The sequence below is a fragment of the Astyanax mexicanus genome, chromosome 19 (assembly GCF_023375975.1).
Source record: "Astyanax mexicanus isolate ESR-SI-001 chromosome 19, AstMex3_surface, whole genome shotgun sequence".
NCBI classification, from domain to species: domain Eukaryota; kingdom Metazoa; phylum Chordata; class Actinopteri; order Characiformes; family Acestrorhamphidae; genus Astyanax; species Astyanax mexicanus.
This window is the reverse complement of record NC_064426.1, coordinates 2,354,276-2,366,140: the sequence shown is the minus strand read 5'-3', so window position 1 is coordinate 2,366,140 and position 11,865 is coordinate 2,354,276. Positions and strand designations below refer to the sequence as shown.

The following is an 11,865-nucleotide window of genomic DNA, read 5'->3' as shown; positions in this document are numbered from 1 at the left end:
CATTTTCTGCAAATAAATGCTCAAAATGACAGTATTTTATTAGTAATTGGGAGAAATTGTGTCTGTAGCTTATAGAATAAAACAACAACGTTGATTTTACTCAAACATATACGTATAAATAGCAACATCAAAGAATTATAATAATTACTTGCCACTAAAACGCATAACGCAGGCTATATGAGGATAAACACGTGGTAGTGTTATTATTAAAATGAATTTAGAACAGTCTGTGGTTTAAATCTGTTCATTTGTTAATGTATTGCTTTTGGTTATAGCTATGTATAATAAAACATCACACATGTATTATTATATTTTGAATAAATAGTTAGTGCAGTCATTACACATTATAATGTGAGCAGTATAAAAAATCCTATAATAATGTCTATTATAATAATGTGTTCTATAGCGCCCTCTACTGGCCCAGTAAATTACACTGTCTGGGTGTAGGCCAGAGGAAAACACTGCAGACCTGATTTAACTCTGTTCCACTTTGGACTTTTATAGAATACAAACCAAACAAATTTATTTGTGAAAAATAGCCTTTAAAAACCCATTTAAATATACATATGCATGTAAAGTGAATTTATTTTATATTGACTTTTTTATTTTATAAGCCCTTCCTAAACACTAAATAATCATGATTAAAAAGAAATACCCACTATTGTTCAGCACCTCCAGAAACTCCTTCCTTCAAGACGCTGAGAAAACTATTCCAGGTGAAGAATAGAATATAATTCCCTCATAAAGACACAGATTAAAATACCAAATGTGTGCAGATCTGTTTTCAAATATAAATGTGATACTTATTTAAAAGAATCTAAAGTATAACATATATTCTTTTTATATTCGATTCTTTTAGACTTTTTTATTCATAAATAACTCTGCATGTGTTCCTGTACAGCCATAATATTAAAAATCATAAACAGAAAGAAATATATTGTATAAGAAGAGTAACTTTTTGACTCAAACTTTAAACACAGTGTCTCTATTGTCAAGTTCAGAAGGTAAGACACTAATTATTAATGCTAAAATATGGATTTAATGTTTAATATGTCTCTTGCTCTCTGTCTCTCCATCACACACACACACACACACACACACACACACACATATATATATATATATATATATATATATATATATATATATATATATATATATATATATATATATATATATATATATATATGTATGTATATAAACACACAGCCACAGCTGGACCCTAATTTAAAAAAGCATCAAAAGTACCATAAGACATAGTAAAGTAAAACAGATGCTGGTTTATACCATAATTTAAGTATCAGCATTTTACATTTTAATGGAAGACATTTTTAGGTGATAGACAACAATAATATAACTAACTAACTAACTAACTAACTAACTAACTAACTAACTAACTAACTAACTAACTAACTAAATAAATAAATAAATAATCATTTAATTTGGCCAATCTTACATTCATTTACACTTAAAACTTAAACAAAAGAAAAATGTGTGATTAATCGTGATTATTGTTTTTAATCGATTGACACCAGTACTGTAAATGTATTAAAAATGCTTCTCAGTTTCTCAGGCTGTATGTTTGCATGTAACGTGGCACCAGATCAGATTACAACAGTTTGTGATCTGATGATCACACGTGGAGCTTCATCACTCACGTCTTATCACATCAGTGTATTATAGCATTATAATAAAATAAAATGACATTCAGAACTCAGTTAGTGACCTTTGCTCGATAGAGAGGAGGATGCTCTGTTACCAACCATAAAATATAAACACAGCCCAGCTCGACACAGAGCGCTGCTTATCAGATTCAGGGGATATGTTTGTTTTACAGCCTGTTATTAAAGCACAGCTCAGTTAATCATCAGATCACACAGAGAGATTCACACTGAAAATAACACTCTCCTTAACTTCCATTCACTATATTAGATATTTAATAAAAAGTAAAGTAGCTAATGCTAATGATGTGGATCCTCAGATCAGGACAGGCTGTGCCCATCTTCACTGTTATTTAATAATCCGTATTTCCTCTAGATGAGTAAACTCTGCAGACTGCAATAAACCAAAGTCTAAGAGGATAAGATTAGAAACTTATGAAATATTCCCAGCAGAGCTGAGTTTCACTTGTGTTTTTACAGTAAACCCATTTTATGATTTGATATGTTAATTGCATTTATTTTTATTTGATTTATAACTTTGTATTGGTAAATGGTAACTTTTACAGTATAACATAATGTTATATACTATGCCTAATAAAGTGTTATATTCTATGCCTATATATAAAACACAGTCTTCTATACTATGGCTATACATAACACAGTGTGATATATTATGCCTAACACAGTATTAAATACTATGCCTATATATACCAGTGTTATATACTGTGCATCTATACAACACAGTGTTATATACAGTACTTTGCCTAACACAGTGTTGAATACTATGCCTATATATATAAAACACAGTGTTATATATTATGTCTATATATAACAGTGTTATATTCTATGTCTATATATAACACTGTATTATATACTTTGCCAATTTATAACACAGTGTTATATACAGTACTTTGCCTAAAGCAGTGTTATATAGTATGCCTATATATAACACTGTTATATACTTTGCCTAACAAAGTGTTGAATACTACGCCTATATATAAAACACAGTATTATATATTATGTCTATATATAACATAGTGTTATATACTATGCCTCTATATAAAACACAGTGTTATATATTATGTCTATTTATAACACAGTGTTATATACAGTACTTTGCCTACAACTGTGTTATATACTATGCCTATAAAAACATAGTGTCATATACTATGCCTTTATATAACACAGTGTTATATGCTATGCCTATATTTAACACAGTGTTATATACTATGACTAACATAGTGTTATAACTATGCCTGCATATAAGTGTGTTATATACTATGGCTTACATAGTGTTATATACTATGCCTATGTAAAAAACATAGTGTTATACTATGTGTTGTTATATACTATGGCTTACATAGTGTTATATACTATGCCTATGTAAAAAACATAGTGTTATACTATGTGTTGTTATATACTATGGCTTACATAGTGTTATATACTATGCCTATATGCCTATATGTTATATACAGTGCTTTGTCTGACACAGTGTCATATACAACATTAAATAGGCTTATTATAGAACACTGTGTTAAAAACAGGGCTTCACTCTGTGTTATTAAATATTTTTTATATATTTTATTATGTAGTTTACAGTGTTTATGAGCATATAACCCATGTTTTGTAGCTTGTCTAGTGGTTCAATACATATTTTACAACATGTGAGTCTTCAGCTCAGCTAGATTAACACTGAGACTGTTCCTTCTACTGCGATATAGTAGTACTGAAATAGTAGTAAATCTTTTTTTGTGTGTTCAAATTGTCCCAATTGTGTCCAAGTTTAAACCAATATTGCTTTGAGGTTATGCTGAATTTTTTTTTTCTTTATTTCATCTACTTTGAGTGATATAGCAGTTCCACTGGCAACAAGCAGACCTAAAGCATGATGCTCCCACCACCATGCTTAACAGTTTGTACTGTATCTTTAGGGTTGAATGTCTCACCTTCTAGTACTCTGAACATCTTTGTCTCTTTTAATTATAAAACTTTCCTAAAAAGGGGTTTTTCTCTGTCCATGTCCAAATTTCAGTCAGCTTCATGCAAGCATTGGTAGAACAGGGACAGGGTCTACCTTCTTGGATGGAAACCGCTTGGCCTAGAACATCAATATGTTTAAGCCTTGCCATGAGCATGTTGGTCAGTGTTATTCAACCTCACTCATAATATAATAGCACACTCAACTCAATATCTTATATAGATGTGGGCAATCCTGAGCCTTTACCTGCTGTTTTACACTTTTATATCAACTGAAATTCTACTGTCCTATGACTTTTGGCATGCAGTTTATACTCAGCCTTACACAGTGAACTACAGTATTCTATCCTGAAACCTGGGGTCATTAGAGAAATGCCCACCATTGTTGTTGTTTTTTTTTGTTGGCAATGAAACATGGCCCTGGTCCCATTCATGTCTCATTCATTATAAAGCTCTAATGGGGGGACGTGGGGACAAGGGGACAAGGGGACGGGAAGAGAAGCTCATTAGTGTGAGTTCCAGAGAAGGAGGGGTTTATCCAGAGCTCACATCGTGACCCATGTGTTGGGGTTCTGTCAGACCAGGAGCATCACAAACATGAGGAGCTGACAGATAATGGAGAAGATATTGTTTAAGAGGAATCTTCCTCTTATCTCCTTGATGCCAGAAAAGGACCTGCTGATATGACAGGACTCCAGTAAACAGGACAGAGGAGCATCACACTGCTTCTGTGGGACCAGGATCAGGTATAGGACATTATTTGGCGGTTTAGTACTTCTAGGACATGTGTTAGGCCTCATATATAAAACTGAATTAGGCCTAGTATATAACATTTTGTAGGAGTTAGAATTATAGTATCTAACACTGTTGTAGGCCTAGTATATAACACTAAATTAGGATTAGAGTATACAACTTTTGTAGGCCTAGTATATAACATTTACAGTCAGGATTAGAGTATATAACAGTGCGTTAGGCTTAGTAAATAACAAGAAATTAAGATTAGAGTGTATATTAGTGTGTTAGGCCTAGTATATAACACTAAGTTAGGATTAGAGTGCACAACACTCTTTTAGGCCTAGTATATAACATTAGATTAGGAGTACAGCACATAACACTAAATTAGGATTAGAGTGTATAACAGTGTTCTAGGCCTAGTATATAACACTAAATTAGGATTAGAGTGTATAACAGTGTTCTAGGCCTAGTATATAACACTAAATTAGGATTAGAGTGTATAACAGTGTTCTAGGCCTAGTATATAACACTAAATTAGGATTAGAGTAAACAACACTGTTGTAGGGCTAGTATTTAACATTAAGTTAGGATAAGAGTATGTTACACTAAGTTAGGATTCGAGTATATAATAGAGTGATAGGCCTAGTGTATAACACTAAGTTAGGATTAGAGTATATAACACTTTTGTAGGCCAAGTATATAACATCAAGTTAGAATTATAGTATATAACACTTAAATTAGGATTAGAGTGTATAGCACTGTTTAAGGCCTAGTATATAACATGTAAATTAGGATTAGAGTATATAACACTGTTTTAGGCCTGGTATATAACACTTACAGTCAGGATTAGAGTATATAAGACTGTTGTAGAGCTCTGGAATGTAATTAGTAGGAAGATGGATGGTCACAAGCCATGAAAACAGGGCTGAACTACTTGAAGGTCACCCAAAAGCAGTGTGTAAGACTGGTGGAGGAGAACATGATGCCAAGATGCATGAAAACTGTGATTTAAGAACAGGGTTATTCCAACAAATGTTGATTTCTGAACTCTTAAAACTTTATGAATATGAAAGTGTTTTATTTGCATTATTTGAGGTCTGAAAGCATTACATATTTTCCTTATTTTTTAATATTTTTCCTTATTTGTAAATGCTCAACAATGTTAATTTTGCTCAAACACATGCCTATAAACAGTGCAATCAAATGGTTTATGGAGCAGTATGGGTCTAGCTTTAATTTAGGCCTCATATGAACCTGTGTTAGGTCTGGTATATAATCTGATTATATCTGATTGCAGCATTTGACAGGTAAATGACCCCCTGTGTTGGGTAGGTGTGTGTGGAACATGATTTGCTGTGACATTTGTTTAGCTGCTTCGACCACTCTTGACCGGCTGAGCTGCTGTCAGTGTTAAGCTGCTTTGTGTGAAGTGTGTGTGTGTGTGTGTGTGTGTGGAGTGTGTGTGCGGGGTGTGAGGAGCTCAGACGAGCTAACCCGTGCTGCTCCCGTGTTAATGATATACGTTTACAGCAGCGAGACGGCAATCAACAGATCTGTCTCAGGCAAAGGTGCCTCCACAGCCTCAGTCCACCCACACACCCTTCAGAGGAGCATCCAGAACACCAGCCGAGATGGTGAGTTCCTTTAATACTCTTAGAAAACATAAAAAAATATATATATTTCTGCATTTTACAGACATATAAAACATTTGTGCTGACATACATTATATAGTCTAAATTTAAAACCAGTACATTACTAAGTTACATATAAAAAATATGTTTTTTTTTTGCTATAAATAAATAAATAATAAGAGAACATCACAAATGCATCACAAAAATTTTATCTTAGTTTTTTTCTTCTTATGTTTTTGACATAATGTGAATCTGACTGTTGTTTTTTATTATTGTCTCAAAATTTTATGATGAATGGACCAATATTATATAAATTAAAATTACATTTAAACACCTTCTACTATTAACATCCATTATCCAATATAAAAAAAACATATCATCACTGTCCAATTAAAAAAAAACAAATATTTCGTAACTTTATAACTTTTGAATTTACTACAGAATTTAAATACACAAACTGTCCCTCTTCACACTCTTTTATTTATTTTGAATAGATTGACCAATAGAAATTCTTCAAAATGACCTGAAATAAACTTTTTTACATTGACTTAACTGTAACGTTACTTAGTTTTTGAGTTTAGTTTTTGAGATACATGTTTTTTTTAACTACAATAATTTACTATGTAATTCTTACATACTTACACTATAAAAAACACTGTATATTGTCATGTAGACACAAAGAAATTAACGATTTTACTTACTTACAATTAAACAAATATAAATATGACAGTTTTTCTTTTCTTTTATTTAGTTTTCAATTTTCAAGATGAATGGACCAATTGATATGCTCCAAAATTAAATTAAATAAACAAAATAAACAAATACATCTAAATGACATTCAACTGCATTTTTTTTTTTGTTAGTTGCGTTTTAACAGCTACAAGGAATTAATCAAGTTCATTCACAAGTTTTGTATGTGCATATACAGAAAGGGATTTGTATATTATGAGTATTTGTTGGTTTCTTTAATATACGTTTGAAGTGAATATAATAGTTCTGTAAATTGTGGCTGTTGCACAAAAACCCATGCTATGAACCGCATGGACCAATACAAATGCTCCAAAATAGCTTGAAGTATATATATATATATATATATATATATATATATATATATATATATATTTTTTTTTTTTTTTTTTTTAACTGACGAGAAGAGTGTGTATGTAACAGTAAGTGTATCATATTTTATCAAATCTCTGGAAAAAATGAAGAGAGCACTTTAGTTTCTGAATCAGTTTCTCTGATTTTGCTATTTATAGGTTTATGTTTGAGTAAAATAAACATTGTTGTTTTATTCTATAAACTACAGACAACATTTCTCCTAAATTCCAAATAAAAATATTGTCATTTAGATAATTTATTTTATTATTATTTGCAGAAAATGAGAAATGGCTGAAATAACAAAAAAGATGCAGAGCTTTCAGAAAAGAAAAAAAGTTCATATTCATAAAGTTTTAAGAGTTCAGAAATCAATATTTGGTGGAATAACCCTGGTGTTTTTTAATCACAGTTTTTTTTTAATGCATCTTGGCATCATGTTCTCCTCCACCAGTCTTACACACTGCTTTTGGATAACTTTATGCTGCTTTACTCCTGGTGCAAAAATTCAAGCAGTTCAGTTTGGTGGTTTGATGGCTTGTGATCATCCATCTTCCTCTTGATTATATTCCAGAGGTTTATATATATATATATATATATATATATATATATATATATATATATATATATATATATATATATATATATATATATTCTGAAGTTAATTTGCTTCATTTCAGAATAATAACTGAATATGAGAGAAATGTTTTTATAGATGATGAGTTTATAGGATTAATTTTATCATCACATTAACGTGATTCTGTTTCTCTGCAGTCGGACGGTTGGAGAATGAGGAACTCGCTGCTTCTGCTCTTAGGCTTCTTTATCACCTGTAAGTATGTGAGAAGCAGGTTAAAACAGATGAGCTGAGATTTACTGTTTGTTACACAGCAAACGCCCAAAGTCCAGAATATTATCTGAGCAATTTCATGATGATGCAGAGCCTCTATTATCAGTCTTATTTATAACTGCTGAAATGGCATGCGGAAGAAACGTGTTTATTACCTGTATATTACTGATAGAAGAACATCGTACTGCTCCCTAAAAAAACTGAAAACCTTAAATTCAGAATTTCTTTTTGTATTTTAAACTGTTGTGAATGAATTCACCCAATATTCGAATAAAAAAAATATGAAATTATTTAGTAAAGAACAAAGTGTGTTTTATATTATACGTTTTTCATAGTGGCACCTCTTGCTTAGATAAGACAGTTTTGAACATCACTGCTGGATTTTCTCAGTCATTTTTATGAGGTAGAGTCTCCTGGAATTCAGGCTTTCAGTTAACAGCTGTGCTGAACTCATCAAGAGTTAATTACTTGAATTTCTTGTCTCTTAATAAAGTGTTTGAGAGCATCAGTTAAAGTAAAGTAGTGAAGAGGTAGAGTTACAGGTATACAGTGAATAGTGAATATTTCAGTAATGTTCAGTCAATGTTTTTTAAAAGTATAGCCCCAAAGATCGTCAAAAACATTATGATGAAACTGGCTCTCATCAGGTAAAGAAAGACCAAGGCCCCTCCCTATTTTAGTGATCTATACTATAGACGTCAATTGTGCTTCATGCAGTTGGATTTAGGGCGTTTTGGGATGTCTATGGTTTTGTGAGGATAGTAAGTGTGTACAATTCTAAAAATCAAGTAATTGAGACTGAGGGAACTCTCCCTGATTGGCTGAAGATGTGCACATGACAGAAAAGGCACAGAGAAGGGTGGATTATGGGAAATGTAGTCATTATAGTCATTATCAGTTTATAGAAGCAGAAAAGTGGCTAGAGAGCTTTATTTTATATATTTCTTCGTGTGTTCCGGCTGTTCTAACACTCTGTGTTTATTCTTTAGGTTACTGCCAGACTGTGCCGACCATCACCATGAAAGTAGTGCAGCATGTGCGAGAAGATAAACTCCCAGGTAGAGTTTTTACCCATTACACTGGAGTCACGTGATCAATAATCACACAGTCCCTAATAATGACATGCACTTTTATTTTATTTTATTTTATTTTATTTTATTTTATTTTATTATTTATTTATTTTATTTTTATTTCAGTCTCTAATAATGACTTGCATTTTATTTATGATTTAATTTAATTTAATTTAATTTAATTTAATTTAATTTAATTTAATTTCTGCCCCAAATTCAGCTGATCAGATTTAAAAAAAATCAGTAAAAATTAGAAATGAATGATAATTAAGCTGCTTGATCATTTTTCTGATGATACTTACATCTCTTGCACATTGTTCTTTTTTAATCATTGTATTGCATTTTTAAAATCATTTTTATGTTTTTTCTCTTTATGGTAGGGAGCGATATATGCATGTATATTTGTATTTGATTCTTTGTATGTATTCTTGCATTTTTGTATTAATTAAGATATATTTATCTATAGTTGACGGTATTATTCATAATGAATATATTATATATTTATAGTTATTGTTAATAATTATAATTTGTAGTTTATTCATGCTCCATTGCAATTGCAAATCTATCTATCTATCTATCTATCTATCTATCTATCTATCTATCTATCTATCTATCTATCTATCTATCTATCTATCTATCTATCTATCTATCCATACAGTGACATGCCAGAAGTCACGGGACAGGAATATTGACTGTAAAGCTTTCAGTGTAATCTGGTTTACAGTTGTTCGATTTTTGCTTTTTTTAACAGTTTTAATTGAACTTTAGCTCTTTCTGCTCCACAGGTGAATTTGCGTTCCAGATTGAAGCGTTTGATCCGGATGATGACGTGCTGACGTACGGTATAAGAGACCGGTTCGATTACTTCACTGTGAATTCTGCCACCGGCGGAGTTTTCATCAAAAATCAGCTGAACAGAGAGGTACGTCCAGACTAAAGAACCCAGATTCTGAACACTAAACACACTGAGCTGCACTGAGTCTTAATGCCTCAACCTGCCGGACTATCTCCCCCCTCAGGTTCGAGAGTTCTTCACTGTGGAAGTGATCGTTAATGACGGAGTTTACTCTGACGTAAGTTCAACTCATGCAAAACACAATGGATTTTGAGATCATACGCCACTGCAACTAGTTAAAATACCTTAGCAACCACCTGAAATACCTATAGGAAGCATCTGAGCAAATCTTTAGAAACTCGTTAGAAACTATCCTAGTACCACCAAGACACACCTTAGCAACCCTTAGTCAACGCCTGAAATACCCCAGCAACTGCTTTATCAAATCACACAGAAACCCATTAGCAACTACCTGAAGTGTCATGGCAACCACGGATAAAGCACCTTGAGCACACTTTAGCAATCCCTTAGTTAGCAACACCTTAGAGAACAGTTGAAATACACCAGCAACCGCTTTATCAAATCACATAGAAACCCTTTTGATCTATCATAGCAACCACCCTAAAACAAACACATTTTAGCAACCCCTTAGTGAACAACTGAAATATCCTAGTAACCACTTTAGCAAATCACATAGAAACCCTTTAGCAACTACCTGAAGTGTTTGCACACTTTAGCAATCCCTTAGTAAGCAACACATTAGAGAATAGATTAAAATACCCTAGCAACCACTCACAAATCACACAGAAACCCCTTAGAAGTGTCATAGCCACCACCTACGGACAAACACATTCTAGCTACCCCTTAGTTGGCAACACCTAAGCGTACAGCTAAAATACCCAGGCAAACGCTTTAGAAAATCACATAATTATCAACTATCTAAGGTGTCATAGCAGCCACCCTAGCAACCACCGATAAAGCACCTTTGATAAAGAATCAAAGGCAATGTCTTAAAAACTTAGCAAAACTGTGTAAAACTGCTTGCTTTATTTTTCAGGTCACAAAAGACATCACCATTATTGTGGACGATGCAAATGACAATGCGCCAGTGTTCCAGAACCTACCGTACAACATTAAAGTTAAAGAGGTGAGTCCTATTTCTTTTCTTTTTCATTTTAGTTTATCCATTTATTAATATCTCTGTTTATATTTTTGTGTATTTTTTCTCTGGTGATGATGCAAAAAAAAAAAACTAGAGAATTCTGGTCTGAACATATAAACATATAAACATACATAGCAGTATTTAACTATATATAACAGTGCAAGTCCCCCTTTGCATACAACGTAAAATTAAGAAGAAATAAAATAATTCAGAATAAATGTGGACAGTCTAAAATTTGAAGCAGTCAAATAAAAAGATAAAAAAGTAGAATAAAAAAATAGGAGCCTAAAAGAATTAAGTTAAAGCTAAAAATAACACACAATAAATTAACTCTTAAAGAATTTAATGTAACGCTATCCAAGATAAGATATGATCCCACTCCGTTTTACACTATAGCATGAAAATAATCACTATAGAGTTAATTCAACACCATATGGAGTCATATATTAACTTTATGTAACTCTCATCAGTGTTAACAAATTTTACCCCACAGGGTAAAACAACTCTTAAAATTGGTAATTAATTATTTTTTTAAGTTTGATTAAATTTATTTTTGGATATTTTCTTTTTTTTTATCTTTTTTTTTTACACAGACACATTTTAAAAATAGACACTATTTTAACCCTGAATAATAACACCAACTCTGTGGATTGTTCATCACTGAGGGTTATTAGGAAAACTGTTCTTTTAACACTGTTTTTTTTTTTTACTGTGTACTTTGTGATTCTTTGGGGATTCAGAGGTGCTAAAGTGGCTCCCCTGGTAGCGTCGAGTCTGTTTGAGGGTGAGGCTGGGTAATTCTCTTGCTAATCTCTGTTGATTACACTGCAGTCTTGGCCTCGGCGA

General features: G+C 32.2%; 1 protein-coding gene across 1 annotated transcript in view; it reads left to right on the top strand.

Annotated features, from left to right (window-relative positions):
• The first annotated feature begins 5,826 nt into the window (after nucleotides 1-5,826).
• The window catches only part of cdhr2 (cadherin related family member 2), a 31,255-nt gene continuing 25,216 nt past the window's right edge, over nucleotides 5,827-11,865 (top strand). Inside the window, exons 1-6 of the mRNA XM_049467738.1 lie at nucleotides 5,827-6,007; nucleotides 7,877-7,934; nucleotides 8,942-9,010; nucleotides 9,808-9,944; nucleotides 10,042-10,095; nucleotides 10,915-11,004. Coding sequence (XP_049323695.1) covers nucleotides 6,005-6,007; nucleotides 7,877-7,934; nucleotides 8,942-9,010; nucleotides 9,808-9,944; nucleotides 10,042-10,095; nucleotides 10,915-11,004 — 411 coding nt within the window. The 5' untranslated portion in view covers nucleotides 5,827-6,004. The remainder of the gene's footprint in view (nucleotides 6,008-7,876; nucleotides 7,935-8,941; nucleotides 9,011-9,807; nucleotides 9,945-10,041; nucleotides 10,096-10,914; nucleotides 11,005-11,865) is intronic.